The sequence below is a fragment of the Amphiura filiformis genome, chromosome 1, assembly GCF_039555335.1.
Source record: "Amphiura filiformis chromosome 1, Afil_fr2py, whole genome shotgun sequence".
Taxonomy (NCBI): Eukaryota; Metazoa; Echinodermata; class Ophiuroidea; order Amphilepidida; family Amphiuridae; genus Amphiura; species Amphiura filiformis.
This window is the reverse complement of record NC_092628.1, coordinates 13349671-13371223: the sequence shown is the minus strand read 5'-3', so window position 1 is coordinate 13371223 and position 21553 is coordinate 13349671. Positions and strand designations below refer to the sequence as shown.

The 21553-nt window shown below is 36.6% G+C and overlaps 1 protein-coding gene across 1 annotated transcript in view; it reads left to right on the top strand.

Moving 5' to 3' along the window:
* The window catches only part of LOC140155816 (EH domain-binding protein 1-like), a 104811-nt gene that overhangs the window by 7886 nt on the left and 75372 nt on the right, over positions 1-21553 (top strand). The window contains 1 exon segment of the mRNA XM_072178804.1: positions 580-1176. Within this exon segment, the coding sequence (XP_072034905.1) occupies positions 1073-1176 (104 nt within the window). The 5' untranslated portion in view covers positions 580-1072.

Below are 21553 nucleotides of genomic sequence, written 5' to 3'. Positions count from 1 at the left end.
TAACAAAATTTAGTGATTTTAGTAAAAAAATCCTGTTTTTAAGATTTACTATTCTAATGTTGGAAACTACATAATGAGAACAACGGGTAAGTCAAGAACAAGCAACAAACAAAAGATAAGTCTATCATGCAGTATCAGATTCCTACTGGGGCTGCCTGCACAGGTACACCATCGCCAAGGTACTTAGCTGGTACTGTGCAGTACCAGGGGATTACCGGTGTGGTACCAGTGCAGTACCACTGCTTGTGAATCCGGTGAAGGAGCAAAATTGGTACTGTGTAGGTACTCTGTAAGTACCAGTCAGGTACCTCGGCGACAGTGTACCTGTGCAGACAGCTGTAATAGGAATCTTGTTTTAGTGTAGGGCTGTCATTATGTGACAGATCTATAAATGTTAGACTTATTTTGTCTTGTTGCTAGCACATGTACCTCAATATCACCAATGCCAATAAGTGACAGATTAGATCAGATGAGGTCACCCATGTTTTGTAACAAAATCAAAACAAGTTGTATCACATAGCACTGAATTTATGATTTATTTCCCATTTTCTCTTCCTGTCTTTTTTTACACTATTACAGATCCTATACAGTTAGCGGCAATAGCTTAACCAAGTGAACAACCCACAACTGTGAGTCGGCAAAGCTGCTCAAATCAGCTAGTTCCTGTGTCACCCAATCCAACAGAACAGGATATATACAACAGGGATGCTCTATGTGTATACTTGTGTGTGACGGTGTACAGGGATATATACAACTGGCCATTGGCCTGCATGTGATCAGTTTTTGGAAATAATTGCTATTTCATCCTGAAACATATAAGTTGGATTTATATTTGGAACTACAGTGTGCATCTGCATTAAGATTTTCTGTCAAAATCAAGGACGTGTAATCTTATCGATGTAGAGCCATAGAAGGGATGTGTCCATTTGGATATATATAACACATTGGAGAATAATAAGCAACAGATATACTGAAAGCGAGTTATTGCTTGAAACTACAGGGCTGTTTTGCCCTGTATACACATACTTGGATTTTTATATAGGTGTAAGAGGTACGGCGTGTCGACAACATCATGGCGTCAGTGTGGAAACGGTTACAGCGAGTCGGGAAGAGGGCTGCAAAGTTCAAGTTTACGTGTTCGTACCATGAGTTGATGGTGGAAGTGACAAATAAATGGTAAGTTTTGTTTTTCCTGAAAGATGCTGTATGCATAAGGACTGTTCACTGGGACTGTGGTTGATCACATTGTTTTCTGCGATTCCAATCAATCTATCGAATCCCAATTGCATGTGTAATAAGCATGTCAGTCTTCCTCAGTGGCGTCACCAGTGGGGACCGACCTCTCCCGCTCATCATGTCCCGCTCATCGGTACATGACGGGCCCTGGAGAAAAAAATTTGTGAAAAAAATTTGGGGTCAACAATTGACAATTTTGTGTGCACTGCTTGTGAATGGTGAAAAAACAAAGTTCATGTTGGCCAAATCGGGGAATCTTTTCAGATTCTTGAGCGCTCTGGGCACAAAAAAAAAAAAAAAATTCGGGTCAGCAATTTTCGGCAAAAATTATTTCTGTCGGAACATTAACACACCAATGGCCTTTTCATATAGCTATATTTGCATATTGAAAGGTGATTGATCAATTGATTGGAAGTGTTTTAACTAAAATAGCTTTCTGTTGTGAGTAGGGATCAATTTCTCAAAGCCTGTAAGCTTTCACGTCAAGTTCTAGCGGTTCGGGTCAGCAATTTTCGGCAAAAATTATTGCCGTCGGTATATTAACACACCAATGGCCTTTTCATATAGCTATATTTGCATATTGAAAAGTTATTTAGGTGATTGATCAATTGATGGGAAGTGATAATAGCTTTCTGTTGTGAGTAGGGATCAATTTCTCAAAGCCTGTAAGCTTTTACGTCAAGTTGTAGCGGATCACTCATCGTAACTTTATGATGGGCTTCTGTTGCGAATCTCAATTACTTCTGATGTGGATCAATTGCAAACCATTGATGATACATCTCCTTGTAACTGACGATTAATTTTGCCACTTACAATGTGCCTTGAAGCTTTTTTGCGTGTAATAACATGCACAGGTGAAAATGTGACAGTAACTTTGATGGGCAAGCACAATATCATGTGTGTTGTAAAGTAAAGAGGTCAAAGCCAGTTCTGTGAGGAACTACCGTAGAATTCCACCTACAAGCATATCTCTAAATGAGGGGTTTATTTTGGTGAAAGAGAAGAAAGGTAGGTCTACACCTCCACAAACACATTGAGAGATTGAGTAACTATATTACTGATACAGGTGGTTGTACGAACATGTATTTTATTCCAAGACCAATCAATTGTATTTTTTGTGGAGGGTGTCTACCTTTCATCAAGAAACACTCATTTAGAGGCATATGTGACATGATCTGGTCCATGGGGGCCGAAGGCGGCAAATTGAAACTGAGATAAAGGTAAAAATATTAAAGTTAAAAAACAATCAAATACATAAGAAAATAAACTTCATAATTTTAAAACCAAGTATGCTAGACCTTAGACATTTTCAGTAAATGATAGCCTATTGTATGTATAATGTAATAATTACAGTAACTCAATTTTCAAAAATGCCTCCTTTGGCCCCCATGGACCAGATTGTGTCACATATATGCTTGAAGACGGAATTCTATGATATGATGTTCTGGTCGTTCCTCCAAACATAACCTTTTTGCACACTTGATATGTTGCAACTCATTGAGTGTTTATCATGCTGTCATCACAGTCTGAATGACTGACACTGGTTGCATCATTAAAATAAAGTGCACAAGTTGTTTTCCATCAAGTTTTTTAATTAATGTTAATTAATGTTATCCCTGTTAGAATATGATAAAACAAATATTAACTGTATTAAATTTGAGCAGTGGTCAAAATATAATCACTCGATGAAAGATGTATCGTTCGATCTGTGCCATGCTCGGCTCATGGAATGGAACAATCCATCTTTCACCGAGTGATTATATTTTGACCTTCACACTAATAGACAGTTTATATTTGTATACTGACCAATCAGCACATGCAAAATAGCTCTGCAGGTACCTGGGAGCTAAAATCTAAAAATAGCTTGGCAAAGATCATGAGGTTACCAGCATCTGGGGACCTTCAAGTTCGCGAAGACACATGTACATGTAACCCATCTTTTGAGTGGCAAAATCACAAGTCTTCCTATGATGATCACTAGGATCCATAACATTCTCATCTATTAGCAGTGGCGTGTCCAGGGGGGAGGCTTTGGGTGCTGAAGCCCCCGCACTTTGTTAAAAATCATGTAAAATCAGCCGTTTTTTGGCGATTTTAGCCATTAAGCCCCCCACATAAATCTGAAAGAGGGGCTGAGCCCCCCGCAGGAAAAGATCCTGGACACGCCAGTGATTAGGGCAGAGTCTTTAACCCCAATACATTTGTACATTCATTAAAAATTTGGGTACAAAAACTCATATTCTGCAACTTGATGTCAAATTTTGCACTATGATTGTTTAATTGAGGCTATTGAACTGTGCCATTGAGATGAGGTCATTGTGGTCCATAGTGAAATAAGTTAGGCAATTATCAGTACAAGAGCATGAGGAAAGTGTTGGGACTAAATCATCTGTAGGCAGCGAGGCAGTAACTTGGATCTTTCCTGGTCCCCTAAAATTTGTGCTTTATCCGGTATCCGGTCATGTGATAAAGATTTAGAAGACAAGGGTAAAGATCCAGGTTGCTGCAGAACAACTAAGCTTTTCTGCTAGCAACTCAAAGGGACCTCAATGCTACCCAGGGAATCGCTGGCCATCCCAACAACACAATCCCCGCAGCTAGAGGCCAGTGATCTTCTGCATGGCATGTGAGGGGTTCGAGGTTTGAATCCCGGGGATACCAAGTGACTTCTTTGTTCATCTTCTCTCCTTTTTATGCCTCCACCGGAGGTATTATGTTTCCTGGTTGTCCGTCCGTCCGTCCATCCGTCCATCCGTCCATCCGTCCGTCCATCTGTCCGTCCGAGCTTGCGGGTGCAATTTCTCGTAACTGGTAAGATGTACAGTGATGCAATTTGGTGGGGGATGGTCGTTAGCGATCTTCAAATCCCAGTAGGTTTGGTTAGTGGGTCAAGGTCACCCAAGGTCATCTAGGGGTCGTCTGAGGTCAAATTAGCAAAAACTGTCATATGGGCATGAACCTTGGTGTACAGTGATGCAATTTGGTGGAGGGATGGTCGTTGGCGGTCTTCAAATTCCAGTAGGTTTGGTTAGTGGGTCAAGGTCACCCAAGGTCATCTAGGGGTCATCTGAGGTCAAATTAGCAAAAACCGTTGTATGGGCATGAACCTTGGTGGGTACTGTAAACATTTAGAACCAAATTTTTTTGAAGGTCATTTTGGGGTCATCTGGGGTCACGCAGAGGTCATCTGAGGTCAAATAACTTAAAACTGTCGTATGGGCATGAAACTTGGTGGGTACAGTCAACATTTAGAGTCAAATTCTTGGGCCGGTCATTTTGGGGTCATCCGGGGTCACCCAGGGGTCATCTGAGGTCAAATAACTTATAACTGTCGTATGGGCATGAAACTTGGTGGGTACAGTCAACATTTAGAGTTAAATTCTTGGAAGGTCATTTTGGGGTCATCCAGGGTCATCTGAGGTCAAATAACTTAAAACTGTCATATGGGCATGAAACTTGGTGGGTACAGTCAACATTTAGAGTTAAATTTTTGGAAGGTCATTTTGGGGTCATCCGAGGTCATCTGAGGTCAAATAGCATGAAACTTGGTGGATACAGTCAACATTTAAAGTTAAATTTTTGGATGGACATTTTGGGGTCATCTGGGTTCACACAGGGGTCATCTTGAGGTCAAATTACTAAAGACCGTCGTATGGGCATGAAACTTGGTTGGGTACATTCAACATGATCACGCCTCAAGGTGGAGGCATTGTGGCGGCGCTTTGCGTCGAGAACCGCCATAAGCCGAGAACCGCTCTAGTTTGTTTCTTCTTTCCCTTCAGATAGCAAAAAACCCATGGGCACAGTTAGAGTTAATGAGATCTCTCAATCCTCGGACCAATTAATACTAAATTTGAGTTGATATACACTGCCAAGGGAAAATAATATTTACCATTCTAAGTAGGCTTTCTGTTTTCGTGCCCAGCCTGTACTGTAATAAAACAACAGTACACATATGGTCAACTTGGCAGGCATGTACATGTAGGAAGTATTGGATCATATCAACTGTAAGCAGCCTGCATGTTTGCCAAGGCTTTACAAGGTACCAGAAGGGAATTTCTCCTTCACCACTTCCCTGTGTTACAGGAAACCAGGTCTAGCATGTTTTTGCCATCAATGTTTTGACCCAGTTTGAGTCTTTGAGTGGGACTCATCGATGGTTGCAATTTTGCTCATTTGTAACATAGATGAATAATCCCAATTTCCAGTGTCAACACCCACTGTGGTCTGCACCCTAAAAAGTGGGACATTGATGTTTTCTTCTCTGCATTTGTATATACCGTAAAACCTTGTCTACAAGCATATATATGCCTCTAAACAGGTTTTTTTTAATGCAAGAGACGAGAGGCAGAAACTCTCCACAAAAACATTATTTGGAGTTTGAACAACTATATTACTGATATAGGCAACTGTACAAACACATATTATTGTGAGACCAATCTATTGTAATGTGTTTGTGGAGGGTATTTGCCTTTCGTCTCTTTCATCAAAAAATACCTCGTTTAGAGGCATATATGCTTGTAGACGGAATTCTACGGTATACCATTGCATTCTTACAATGTTGTTATCATACAGACTCTCTACAAGGGCTTTTTTGAAGAATGACAATTTCGCACTTAAGTTACGCTACACATATGCTAATATTCAATTGAACAAGACAAACGCTGTGTACCTGGCACTCATCAGCCATGACAATACACCCGCAGGGAGGTTATAGGATGCAGTGGCACGCATGGAATTACACGCACATCCAACATGGCACATTGTAACCATTCAGTTGAATTTTATGAGATGTTTTCAAATTGCATCAAACAGTGCACACATGTATGCTCAGTCTTGACCATTACTCTAAAGTTTTTTCAACCTTAGAAACAATATAACTGCCCTTAGAGCATTATTTTTTCAGTGTAATTAATAAATTGTATATTGTATCCTATGCGGATGTCAGCTTCATCTGGATGACAAGTTTCAAATTTTTCTTAAAAATTCAAAAATTTCAAGAATTGTAAATTTTCATGACTATGTTTGGAATCAGCATGAAAAATGCATTAAAATGAGTACAAACAAGCCTAGTATTGGTTCACAGGTTCTTATGGTAACTTGTGATATTTAGGAAAAATATCTCAAAACATATACTTTTCATGTTGAAGCCTATGGCTAGCATACAGAGTAAAACAAAAAACACTTAGTTTTGCAGTGGCATAATATCCATTGTGATGCTTTAATTTGCTAGCTGACATTTTGTTACAAATAAGTCCAGGTTTAGAGAAGCTCTTCGTTTTACCATTATATTATAAGCGCTCAATCGAAGTCAGAACGTCACTATAGTATCTTTGCTATATACAAGAGTCTTAAAGGATATCCCTTGTCTTTATTATGTATGGCAGGAAATCAATGGTTGACACATACCCTAATCGCTAACTGTCACTATGCACATCCAGGTAAACATACACTCATCAACATGATCAATGTTCTAGCTAGCGTATTAAAGGAAAGATTGTATTGCTTGCAGTGTCCAAAATGAGGACAATTGAAGTTGTCCTGAGGATAACTTAAAGCCTTAATGTTCGATTTCCGTCAAATTTTGATTTTGTTATTCTTTATTCAAAATATTGAAATAATATTAGTAATAACTGACGGGAAGGGATGCTGTCCATTTTAGGTTGAAATAACAAGGTAAAGTGAAAGAAATCGCACTGGTTATTTTGGCCATTTAACACGCAGATTGTATGGGAGGGCGTATTATCATAATTTTAAATTATGATAATATGTCGAACTTTGCTCTGTTGACCTACACAGACAACAAATTTGGCCGATTCCATTTAGGTGCAAGTTGGCACATGTGTAAACATTACAAATATGCAAAAAAATCAGGTTTGAAATTTTTTTACCAATTTCATATTATAAGATCGTACAATATGGCTTTAAGCATAGATTCTGCTTGTTAAAATATTTCAGTTGCCCCAAAAGTGAGTGATATTTTTGGGTGAAAAAAATTAAATTTGTTTGATGTTTTCTGCTCTGGAAAACCTGTGCTAGCTTCCAAATTTGAAATGAGTTTGAAATTAACATTGCCAAAACAGGGTTATTTTTTTTTTGTATTTCTAATCATTTTATTTTTTTAAATTTTTCAAAAGTAAGTAGATTTTTAACAGCTCTTACAATTGTAATTGAAAATCATGAGATCTCTTCAAGGCTGCATTTTACCATTATCTGTCTATTCAAAATACTGTTATGTCCCCCTCTATAGGTAAAACAATAATCTAACAAATTCATAATACTCCACCGATTTCAAAATAACTCGCCACGCTCACTGTCTGTTAGATGGAGTGCTATACTGCCCTCTGTTGATATTATTATTTGATAGTGTCGTTGGGAATTGGACAAGATCAGTATTTTATCCAATCCACGTTAAGCCTATATATAACTGCTTATACATATATAACTATTGTAAGATTTTGTGTACATTCTGTTGTACTTTTCATTAGCTTTAAAGTAAGTTGAATTTCTTTATAGAAAAAACTTCCGAACTTCAATAATGTTTTTCTTCTCCAAAATACAGCATGATAAAAAAATACTCACTTCCATGTAGATAACTTTTCTGTAGCTATCTGTCTGATTATTTCATCAATTATTTCTTGGAAAAGAAAAACTATTGCTAATATATTTACAATTTCTTCATGTTATCTGTGTCAACCCAAGAAAAATATAACAAAGGAAGAACAACAAAACAAAAGCAAATTATGGGTTTTATTGCAACATTGTTTGATAGAGAAGTTTGACCAAGTTTGACTATTTAGTTAAAATTTAGTGCATTGACCACGCTGTTAGAAAAATGTACTCATAGTATATGAAATCATGTTACCATCAGAGTTTCTCTCATAACCCACTTATTTCACCTTTAAAAAGTACAATAAATTTCATTTCCCAATCTATGTTTATCGTTTACTTACATTTTGGTCTATAGTCAGCCAGATTAAATCTGGACATTACTGAAAAATGTGCAGTTCAGCTGCCGCTTGCTGTAAACAAAATTAATGTCATAATGTTGTTACCGAACGAAACTGAATGAAAACTGTTGAAATTGAAATGTTTACCTGTTGTGGTCCATACATTTTATGTGCATTGTGTTCCAATTTTGTTTTGCGGTTTGTTGTTGTTGTTATTGGAGGGTAGTTACGGGTGTCTAAATAATATTGGCATAATTTTACAATATTAGTTGGCTGTGCCAAAGAACTAGAAATGTGAACAAAGAAAAATATGAGTGAACTCAAAGTTACAATAAAAGTATATTTATACAATGTTCCAAATATTAAATTGTCAGGCTTCAAGAGGAATCCTCACCATAGCAGTTCTTTGGAGTGAACCAAACCTGCCTGGTTATCAAATTAATCAGTGATAAAGTTATCTCTGAATTTGACAGCTGCTAAATTCATATACATACAACATTCAAACATCAATTAGCAACTGTCAAATTCAGAGATAACCTTGTAACTGATTAATTTGATAACCAGGGAGGTTTGGTTCACCCCAGAAGAACCGCTCTGGCATGTTTTCCTTTTTAAATGTTAGACTACCAGTATGTCAACAGTATATTAATTGAAATAAACATCAAATGTCAACAGGATTGCTATAATTTGGAATTTCAATGAATACCAAGCATCATAAAAGCAATTTTTTCCACAGACACACAAAGTTTCAACAAAAAAATATGGTTACATTGTGGAATTTATTGACAATCAGGAGAGAAACAGCAGTGAACAAATTTGAATCATGGTTCTTTCCAAAAGGAGTTATTGTGTGAATAAGAATAGGCCAGAGGGACATGCTTTGTTGGGTGTGCCACAAAGGCGTATCTGCATACAACAACTCATAGCTGCTTCGTGTGGTGCTGATAGGCACTATTGAAAAGCTGCATTGAAACTTGTCAAAGTGAAAAAAGTAAATAAATTAATGGTATTTATAGTCGTGAATCTTGGTTCTTCTTAAAATTATTTACAGTGTACCATCACATCATCTCAGTGTGTTGATAGTAAATACTGTATCACTGTCGCCATTAAGCCTAAAAGTTTGTTGCGCTAAACTATTTAAAAAAAAATCATATTTTACATTATTCAAGTAATTCAACTTATATTTATTTTCTACAAATCTATGGATGAATTAAAAAAGTTTTATTTTTAAGCAAACTTGTGCAGCATATAGAAATTTGGAAATGAATCTAATACATGAACTTACTTTGTGCAAGTTTGCGATGTTGCATCTGGAAACACCGGACTTCATCAGGCAACTGACCCACTGGACTGGTCAGATAAGTTCCTGTATTATTTATACTTATTTCCAAAATTCTGTTTGCAACTAATGACTAAGAACATTCACTCATTATTATGCAGCATATGTTCAAATTGTAAAAGATACTTGCAGCAGCTATAGCTATCTTCAGTAGATACTGTTTTTTCACTTGTCTCAGCAGCTATTGTGACTGGTTTCAATACAGGGGAAGTTACAGATAGGTTTCTTTTATACATTTCTCTTTTTTCTTTTCTATTTTTTTTTCTTTCATACTTTTCTTTGCTATGCTCTACTTTAATTGAAATGTTTGAAATTCATGCCCTGAGGGCAAAATGGTCAGAAAGTTTTGTTGGTTAGTAAAAAAAAGTTTCATGGTTTGGCACTGGTTTGAGACAGTCCCCCATAAGAAGTAGACTGGTCCATTGTTGTGATGTTTAAACATACATTGAATTATAATGGTTACTTAAAAAGGGTTGGAGTATGGAACTCCTTGATTGGAATTCTTTAGTGTATTGACATAAGGAATGTGTGTAACTAATTTAGCCGATTGTTTTGATTGTCTATACAGTCTGTGCACGAAGGTCGAGTATTGCCCACAGTAAGAAAAACTTTTAAGAAATTGATAATATCATTGCTAACTTTAGTGTATTTTGAAGTTGTAGTTTTATTTTTGGAATTGAGAGAACATTTTTTTAGCTTATTGAAAAACCTAATTTAGTGTTGGGGACAAATGTTTAGGTCCATTGGCTTGATCATAAGCTGGTAGCTAGAGAGAAGGAGATCTAGTTATCTATATTTATCTATATTAAAGTCATATTATAACATTTGCTGAGGAGGACGCCCTCACTGAATTTTTAAAATTCTTTTTTTTACATAATTATATTGTACTTTATTAAACCAATATACCCTGCAAAAATCAAGACTCTAGGTGCTGTAGTTTTGTCAAAATCTGAGATTTTGAATAAAATGATGGAACCGGCGTTTTATTATTACGATGGAATTATTAGTCGAACGCATACACGATGTTCATAACACACAGTACGTACCGGGCGTGCAGGGCGGTGATATACACAACAAAGGGTCGTACCATAACATGACCGAAGGAGTGGTACGTATTGGCGACATGTGCACTGGTAGTAAATTCCAATTTTCTTTGCTTTGCCGTAGTTGTTCGGCTCAAAAATAAAGGGATATATCTGACAGTAAAAGCTAACATTTTATGGCAAAAGAAATGCTAATCTATTTTGTTTGGAAATTTTTTTAACATGGCTTTAAGTCCCTTTGTTTGCCAGGGGGTCATCAAATAGGGGGTCTTGTACCCATCGGTCCATCTGTACCCTTGCTCCATGATATCCCTAATACTAGTAATAGATAGCAATCCATAAAATGCTATACCCCAAGAACAGCTAAAACCCAGTGACCACTCTCCTTATTTTGGGGTAGAGCGGTCACTGGGTTTTAGCAGTTCTTGGAGTATAAAGTCCTGCTCCATAACTCCATCTAGTTATTCATTTTTCGCAGTGTGATTTGCTTATACCTTGCTTACCAAAACATATTTTTCTAAATTCCTTATTGTTCTGCATGATAAACCATGCTGACAAACTTAACAATACCAAGCCAATCATCGACTCATTTTGTAGGTCTAGCAAATAAAAGTTCTATTCCCTGGCCTGCTTGCCATATCTAAACCAATTTGATCCAAGAATGAAATGAAATTCAGGTTAATTAGGTTTTTCATGGTTGTTGTGTAGCGCCATTGTCACCCTTTTGTGATTGTTTGAAGTTGCGCATAAAAACTACGGGTCAACACAGGTTGTTGCATGGATCTGGGAAACACCACTTAATTTGATAGCTATACAATTCAATTTTTAGTTGGATAATTGGGTTTTTGGTAAAAGTTAAGCAGTGAAGTGAATTTGATTGAGAGTGAGTCACCTTTTACCTGTTGAAGCAGTCTGGTTGTGCTTAGATCATATACAGGTTCCAGTTTCAAGAAATAAGCTAGCCCAATGACAGCCTGTTTCATTTTAACAAATGTTGAGAAATCAAATCCAGGACCGGGACTGCAGAATTTCAGGGCTAGTGCTCTACTAACTGAGCATATGAATAATAATATTATAATCAAAGGTAGAAATAATGTTTCAAAAAACTAGGTCGAATCAAATTCCTCACGTCCTGGGATTGGTTAGCATCGCATATATCTCCGGAAGGATTCGCCTAGTTATCACCAATCACAGGCCGTAGGGCATTTGATTGACAGGATTGTCAGACGTGAACTAGCTGTGTGTTTTTTCCATCTTTGATCGTAATTTCTATGCTGTTGTTGAAAAACATACAAGAAAGAACAAACAAACAACATTCAGACCATCCATGCTTTAACATAAGACTTATTGGACAGAGTTCATGAAATCTATGACAAATAATTTGAATTATGTATGTGCTGTATACATGATAAGTTCATCAGACACTTTGGACTAGGGACCAGGAGAGAATCCACCAAAAATAGATTTGTTGCCACTTTCACTACTTTTGTTTTTTTAATGAAAGCCAGTAAAAAATCACAAAATGCTATCCCTCTCTCTACCATTATGTAGTTTCAGCTTACTCCCCCTCAAAAAAAACCAACTCTGTACATTAACAAGTAAATATAATAATTATTTTTGAAGGTTAAAACTTTTTAGGAACTTATTTTGCTGATGATTATGATAGGTGATGCATAGATCCTTGAGTGGTTTACAAATTGAGCCTCTTCTGCCTATCAAAACAATTGACCTTGCTGTCTCATCATCAAATAATGACAACTTATTTCTCTAGTTCCAAAAGAGCTTAATTTTTATTTAAATTTTGTTATTTTTACAAAAAATCTCTGCTCTGTTGACCACCAAACAAACATAACTATGCTGTCAGTAAAAGAATGAGGATTATTGGTATGATGAATGAATGATCATTGTTATTTGTTTAGGATATGGTTTGAAAATGGAAAGCTAAAGATTTACCCAAACTACATGTAACAAAAATCTGTGTTAGTATACCCACAACATTGATCAATACTGAGTATGATGGTCTCTATGAATGCATTGAACTTACGATTCCAAATGGCATTATAACTTCTGAGATTGTTTAGAAAATTGCATGAAATTTCAAACCAGTTGTGTGCACTAGACATCAGCAAATAAAAGGTTATTGATGATATGTCCTATTGTAGTGTCCACTCCTTCATTTTGGCCAGTTGAAGGATGACCAATTGTATTGATTTCAGATTGTTACAGATGGTGAGTATCCCATCAGGTGGAAACCTTGCAGCAAGCATGCATGTAAACTTTTCCCCCTTAAACTTTTTCTTGAATAGAGGCTGAGCATTTTTACATCATTACATCATGGACTGTACTACATGCCATATTTATGGCCAGAGTATGGCATATCATTATCAAAACTTGCAGTATGCATATCCTGGTATATGTAGGGTGCAAGTATAAAAAATAAGTTTACATGGTTTTGAACTGTTTTGACAGTTTCTTGTTTATTTGTTGTGATAGACAAATGATGTTATTAATAATATTCTAAGAAAAACAAGGATCTTCTTTGCATGGTTGAGAGCATTTTTTTTAAGTCATCGATGCAAATGTTTTGAAATAAGTTTTGGTTGATTTGTTTGTGATCCTTAAACATGAAAGAGGGACCAATGTTGTTGTAATCATTGTCATCTTCTTAGTTATGAGTAAATATTGTTTTCTTTGTGTATTCAAGCAGCTGTGACCATCAACACCTGATCATGGCTTGAAAACAAACTGCAAGACAATGTTGTTGTAATTGATTTTCAAGAGTGCGGACAGGAAAAGAGCAATCAGAAAGATAATCTCTTCCTGGATCCAGCAAAATATATCAGCTATAACCTTTTCTATCATTAAATAAGAAGTGGCCCTCCATATAGTCTGTGCTACAGACCATGTACCTATATTACCCATAGGGAGATCAACTAACTGTCCGCTCGCTACTCGCTCCGCTCACTATTCGCGGGACATCGCGGTTTGTGACTGGCGGCTTTTGTCCCCCAAGCTTCGACAAAGACTACCCTCCAAATAGCTCAGTCAGTTGTGTGACGGTCCGAGTAAGAGCCCTGCAGTTTCGTAATTCTGTTCTCATGGACATACATGTATTGAGCTAGCTTGTAAAACATACTCATTGGTTATTTTATTTGTAGGCTGATCAGGGTACTGCAATGTTTATAACTATAAGGTGTGTCTTGGGCAATGGTCTTTTGTAAAGAACAATGATCTTGCACATTATTTGCAAAGACCTTTAGCACTGGCTGACCAATCAAGTAAAAAGAACTAGGTCATGCCTGCGCAAATTGATTGGCGAATGAGGTACAGATGTGATGATGATGTGATTCAATTAGCCAATCAGAACCTGACTTCATGTTAATGCCATAAACTTTGCCAAATCGGGCAATCGAAATGTCTTTGCAAATAGGTGTCTAAAATTTTGTTTTATGTTGAGATCATGAACAGTAGGTATAATCAGTTTTGGCATAAAATGTAGGTCCCTCAATCAGTTTCAGCATAAAATGTGGATCCCTCCAGGTCAGGAGTTCCAGACGATAAATCCTATTTACTCACAGAGAGTCAAAGTATGAAATATACATGTAGGGAGTAACTGTACTCGGAGGTGTTGGAGAGAATTTGATCATAAATCAACTAATTACATATCATAGAACAAGAGATCCTGTGCAGTGTGTTAGTTTGTTTGTTTATTTATTTATTTTATTTGTTCATTCTTTCGTTCATTCATTCATTCATTCAATCAGATGATAATACAAGTAATGAGCAGCGAGCAATTGGTAATGGGGAAATGAATTATTAGCCTTCATGTTCCTATTCGTAGCAAGAATCAATGGTAGGGGTATATTACAAGGTCTGTCTAGTCTGGAAAGGTGAGGTCTTTTTCACCTTCTCTCAATGTGATCTAAAAGTCCAAAAAAAAGGAATGTTCTTTTCAGACATGAAAAGGTGACATCCCCATTTCTCCTTGATAGGCCTTTAATGATCGTTGTCTTTATAGATTACATAATTTCATTGCCCCCTGGTGGTTTAAGCAGGTGAGATTTACCAATAGTAATAAAAGGGGAAAATCCATCTCTTCTAAGTAATATATTTATAGGAATATTGATCTGAAATATCGAATTGATGTTTGCTTAGTTCCTTCTTTAAGACACTTACATGCAATAGCAGACCGATATCCGAAATCTCGTCATTTAGTGCTCCTTAGTAAGGATTTTTAAGCCGCTTAAGCGCATTATCGTGATAGTCGTAGAATTATGCTCTGATTTGAGTCGATCAGTATATCAATAATTCTACTCTGTCCTTTCAAAAAATTATTTTACAAGTTTTATGATAGGCCTGGAATTTAAAAACAAACATAAAATGTCATTTTGTAGCCAAGGAAAATTGGAAAGAAATATGGAACTTTGTTTCTTTCCATGGTAAAATTGGTAGCAATATTGATTCAGGAAATAATTGTATTGATTTGGAACAAGGTTGGACTCTTGGTTGGATGGAGACTGCCAAGATTTTGAAAACACCAGAGTAGACCTGGTTGTGTAATTCTGTAATTATTAGAGTCAATTTCATTGATGTTTCTTTGAAAAACTTGGTGGTCTTTGGTTGTTGTTACTGATGTGTGGGTGTGTTGATGGGGAAAATAGTGAAATATATATATGGGGGGTGGGGTTGGGGTTGGGCAGTGAAGTAACTTGAATCATATATAAAATGAAGGGGGTGAAATTAAAAGGGGTCAGGACAAATTAGTGTTTTCCATAAACACAGGCTAAAAGTACAATTAAATGCCACCTTATTGAGATACATATTTGTATGTACATCAGTGGCAACATTGTCATCAGTGGCAAAGTTGTCGGAAGATGTCGTTTGGATACTTTCAGTGCATCAGGTAGAGTATGGGAAAAGTTCCTATGTCATGCTTGGAATTGGACTACTATCAATCATGCTTTTGGTTAGTTTGAAAGTTTTCAGTGGGATAAACCATGGAGAGATTGGTGTTGCCAATCATGCATAATGCTGTTGCTTTAAATTGAAATATTTGACTTCAACTTGAGCACAAAGCTGCCTGTACTTAGCTGTTATATGTGGAAAGGTGTAATTATTATATGACTCTTATTTCCAATCCGCATTTGCTTGTATTATGTTTTAAATGGTCTTCCTTTAAGTCAACAATGATTCAAATTAGGAGAGGGTTATGGCTCACACTTCGGCCATCCCCGTTGTAGTCAAGCGGTACAACTTAGGCCAATTTCTACAAACTCTTTAATTTTTTGACAGTCCTTTTTTGGAACTTTTGCTCCAGCCATTTAGGACATGAGAAAAGACTGTTGATTCCAGTCTCTAATGCTGCGAAGCCTTAATAATTGCTTTGACTTTACAAATAATTGTAATCTCATCTTGCCAAATCTCATTACATCTTGTAGCACTCCAATATATATGTGTACAAGAAATAACAACGATTATTAAAACTATTAACAGTTACATAATTTGGGCCAAACCTTCTCAAAATAGGGATTTCCTAGGTGTAAGTTTTATTGTATTAATTATGGCAAATTTGTAATAATATTATAATTGCCTTATGACATTTATCAACTTATTAAGGACTACAAAGTGCTAAAGGGCAGCTAAGCTGCTAACCCTATTGCCAGCTTGAACTAAATCACTTTATAAACCTTAGAGCACTGTTAGAATTGGGGATTTGAGGGCTTTAGTATTATAGTAGCTTTAGCACCATGTTTAAGCCTGATAAGTAGCTATAACATGAAGTATGTTTTGAAAAACCTGTGGCCAATGGTGGCAGGAGTGTGTGCAACTTGTGTCAGCATTAAGCTTATGTTTGTGTTGGAAACCTTGGTCATTTTCTTAGCTTAGTCTATAAGCTTAACTTAATCCATTGGTTATTTAGACACATTGGGTGTTGTAATCCCAGTGAAGACAAATATAATAATCCCATCAATTTGTAATTGTTTTATGAGATATTGTATAAATTAAAGGAGCTATTACTTGGGGCAGGGAGCTGACAAATCTCGGTATAGAAAGCTAGTCGAAGGTGGATTATCACAGGCCACAAATGTTACATGGTAACTTTGTCTCTAAAATTTATTATGACTAGAAGAGATTTTCAGATTTTCCTTTATATGAAAGTCACTTTGAAATAGGGCTAGGTTTTACAAGGTACGCCACCCACAAGTTGTACTTTATTCTGTGGCTATGCACCATTCTACAAATAATCAGAGTGGATGACAGGAGTGGAATACTAGATTCTAGCAAAATAGTGAATATTCTCAGTCATCCAGTCGTTAAAATCACAAGGTTTTGAATTAAATCAAATACTGGAACTTACATTTTTTGCAACTTGCTATGTTGCGTCTGAAACCATCAGACTTCAGCATTACTTTCAGGCTCTGTTACTTTAGTATGCTGTCCAGAGAGGTTGCGTCACGCTCGTGTGTTGCGCTCGCTAAGTCTATGAGGGCCACAGACTGAAGCTAACCAGATTCTAAAGAAAAGTCCTTTTTTGGAAGGTACAATATTTGCTCTAGCCATTTAGGACATGAGAAAAGACTGTTGATTCCAGTCTCTAATGCTGCGAAGCCTTAATAATTGCTTTGACTTTACAAATAATTGTAATCTCATCTTGCCAAATCTCATTACATCTTGTAGCACTCCAATATATATATGTGTACAAGAAATAACAACGATTATGAAAACTATTAACAGTTACATAATTTGGGCCAAACCTTCTCAAAATAGGGATTTCCTAGGTGTAAGTTTTATTGCATTAATTATGGCAAATTTGTAATAATATTATAATTGCCTTATGACATTTATCAACTTATTAAGGACTACAAAGTGCTAAAGGGCAGCTAAGCTGCTAACCCTATTGCCAGCTTGAACTAAATCACTTTATAAACCTTAGAGCACTGTTAAAATTGGGGATTTGAGGGCTTTAGTATTATAGTAGCTTTAGCACCATGTTTAAGCCTGATAAGTAGCTATAACATGAAGTATGTTTTGAAAAACCTGTGGCCAATGATGGCAGGAGTGTGTGCAACTTGTGTCAGCGTTAAGCTTATGTTTGTGTTGGAAACCTTGGTCATTTTCTTAGCTTAGTTTATAAGCTTAACTTAATCCATTGGTTATTTAGACACATTGGGTGTTGTAATCCCAGTGAAGACAAATATAATAATCCCATCAATTTGTAATTGTTTTATGCGATATTGTATAAATTAAAGGAGCTATTACTTGGGGCAGGGAGCTGACAAATCTTGGTATAAAAAGCAAGTCAAAGGTGGATTATCACAGGCCACAAATGTTACATGCTAAGAAACTGTATGATTACTTTGTCTCTAAAATTTATTATGACTAGAAGAGATTTTCAGATTTCCCTATATATGAAAGGCACTTTTATTTAAATAGGGCTAGGTTTTACAAGGTGCGCCACCCACAAGCTGTACTTTATTCGGTGGCTATGCACCATTCTACAAATAATCAGAGTGGATGACAGGAGTGGAATACCAGATTCTAGCATTACTTTCAGGCTCTGTTACTTTAGTATGCTGTCCAGAGAGGTTGCGTCACGCTCGAGTGTTGGGCTCGTTAAGTCTATGAGGGCCACAGACTGCAGCTAACCAGATTCTAAAGAACAGTTGTACTTAAAAATATTTCAGTCATTTCGTTACAAAAAGTTTAAAAAAAGACATTAAAATTAAGGATACACAAGGAAGTGGATCAGCACAATGACTGCTTAGTGCCAGAAGTGGGTAAGTGCAATAGCTGCCCTGGGAACATTTGGCAATATACACACAGCAAATTGCACTCATCTACACTGGTAACTACACATGGCAGCTGTTTCACTTACCCACTTCTGGCACTAAACATACATGTATGATAAATGTGTTTTTTGGGGAGGTGGGAAGAATAAACTTTTAGTTAAACCTAGGCCTACTGTGGGGGAGGAGAGAGGATATTTTTCTAAACAGCAATGAACAGGTAGGGACGGGTAGGCACAGATCTTAATATTGACGAGATGACCACTATCCTAGCCTTCAGTGTGGGAGGGGAAAGAGGACATTTTCTAAATGGGTAGGGAGGGGTAGGCACAGATCTTAATATTGACGAGATGACCAACTATCCTAAACTTCCCAATTAGATTGATTTCCATTGATTGACAGTTTGTAAACTTCCTCGCAAGCTCTCATCTGGAAACTAAATTGAATTTCCTTTAATCCTTCTTCCACTCCAAAAATCAATCTAAATCCCATAATTTCAACAGATCAAGAAAAGGAAAGAAAAGTGTCCTCTTCATTCACATCAGGGGATTCCTCTTAACCCCATTCAATCCTGAAAGCACACAATACTCTTCAATATTTGAAAGTCTTTTCATGACCATGATCAGAGCCCCTGGGAAAACCCATGTCCTGTCATCATAATTGCGCCTTAAAGATTTAAAACCCCATAAAATGTATCAATTCTTCTTTTATCTACCTAAGCCTTATTTTAAAAATTCAATTTTGATATGGAAATTTGGTGCATAATGACTTCTTATTATTGTCAAACATACAATAGTTTTGTTACAGTTTTGCAAAGTTGTTTTAAACCTGTTAGAGCGGATGAAAATTGGAGACTTGATTATAAATCCTAGAGATAAAGAGGTTGAATAAAAGATATGACAGTTTTATAGATGGCAATGATTTATGTTTAGATTTTTTTTTGTTTGTGGAAATCAATGAAAGAAAGCGGTTATTGTGAAGAAGAAAATTGCTGTGTAGTTATTTTATGAGAGTAATTTCGTCAGCTTATAATGTCTAGATTTGCATGTCATTAAGAGTAATGTAAAAAAGAAAAAAGTGCACATAGAACTAACTTTTTGCTTATGGGGAGGGGGCATCAAGAGAGGAGAAAGGGCCCAAACTACACTAGTGGCGTTAATTCCCAAAGTTCATTATCCCAAATGTCACATGTCTCTTTTCGATCAGGATACCCACTTTTCTTTTATTTGATTTGCTTGGGTTTTGACAACCCTGGAAAACCCAAGAAAGTCTTTATTGAAGCTTATTTCCATTGGGGTCCATTTGAACACTGGGACGGGTTGGGAACAGTCAGGGTTTAACACCCTACTCTTTTTGAAACTGGCTGCGAGGTACAATGTACTGTACAGGTATGGCTCTCTGTACACTCATCTATGGTACACTGGACCGATGTTTTAACGTCCCCTCTGAAGGACAAAGTAATTTCATGATTCATTTACCCTTCCAAATGAACCATGGGGAGAGCAGAAGTGTGAATTTAATCTACAGAGGTTACCAACTCAATATCCCAGCATATTTCCACCATTGGGAATTGAACCCGGGACCTTGTGCGCTAAAGGCAAGTACCTTAACCATTAGGACATACCCTTCCACAAAGTCAGTCAAAACTAAGCATTGAGTGTGCATTATGTACCAGGTGTTTTTAATTTGTTAATCTATTCATAGTGCATCATATTCAAGCTTTTATTTTGTCCACTGCTATCTACTGATGGTTCCATTTTTGGCTTTTTGACCACATTCCTGTCACCTCTGCTACCAAAACTTTTCAGCAAGGAGGAAGATATCCACCATACTTGAATTCACAATTGCTCAATACTTACTTCCTCCATACCATCTCAAAAGTTTGATTGCTGTGGTTGAAAAGGCAGTCTCAAGTGGTTTAGCAGTTAAACATTTTTGTTTTGTTCCTAAAAATCGTGTTTTATTACCCAAATTTTCAAGCCAATCAATTTTCTTCGTACCATTAAGCACACAGCATGCTTCACCTGTAGAATCGGCCATAACCATGCTTATAATACAACAACATATGAACCGGGTGTCTATTACAATAGTCTATGAACTGGAAACACATTGTGGCTTTTTTTAATGCTTTATAGTTATGTCATTTCATCCGAAATTACAAGAAAAAACAATCCGGATGAACGACAAAATCGCGCAACAACCTCTGCGTAACGGGTCAAGACAATAATCGGCCATGTTATGACAGCTTCCACGTCTTGTCAAGCTTGTAATAGGATTAATATGAAGTCACAATTTTTTTTGTGTAATTCAGAAGGAAAAAAAGAATAAAATGAGTATGCTTGAACTTGTTTGCAGTCATGTTATTTAAAAGTTCGCTTTTGTTTCCCTGCTTTTCATTCTATGTTCAAGGCTATTAAAGTGTGAAAAGCAGTAGCAAAGTTTCAATGCAATTTATGTGCTCCGACTAACTTATTGGATTTTGATATAAAGCCTGAAGTAATAGTTTTAGGCCTATGTTGGTACCTTTCACACTTCAGCTCTTATAGATTAACAAAATCGACAGCATCTGTGTAACACCATATCAAGGGTTTAGTGCAAAAAAGCCCTATCTGCAATAGCTGCCAGGTGTCATCTTTTTTTAGATGTCTACAATATAGAATGCAGAAAGGATCAAATTTTCTATAGGGCAGCTATTGCAGGTAGGGCCTCCTGGTCCTAAACCCTCAATATACATACTGAAGTTGACATCATAATGCAGCACCTTTTGCTTCTGAGACAAATCATAGATTTATATGCCATGATGATATTTGTATTGCATTGGTGGCTGTCTTGTATGTGAAGATAGTATTTACTTCACATTCAGTATGGTCAGAAATAAACATCCACTGTTTTTGTTGAAAATGGTAAAATTTTGGAAATTTCAGAAAAGTGGTTTTTTTAAAAAACATTTTTGACATCCTGAAGTTTTTTAATTGTTTCTTTATACTTCTGAAATGTTTCAAAACCTGAATGAAGTGGTATTACAGTAGATGAATATCCCAATTCACACCTATTTGGGCTATTTATTTTAAGCTAATCAAATTAGACCTATGCCTATTTTGGCTATGACCTTATTCATTTTTTTAATCTGACTGACTGACTCTACACCTTGGAATGGGTTTATGGACAATCAAACAACATGTTTTTTGTGCCTTATGA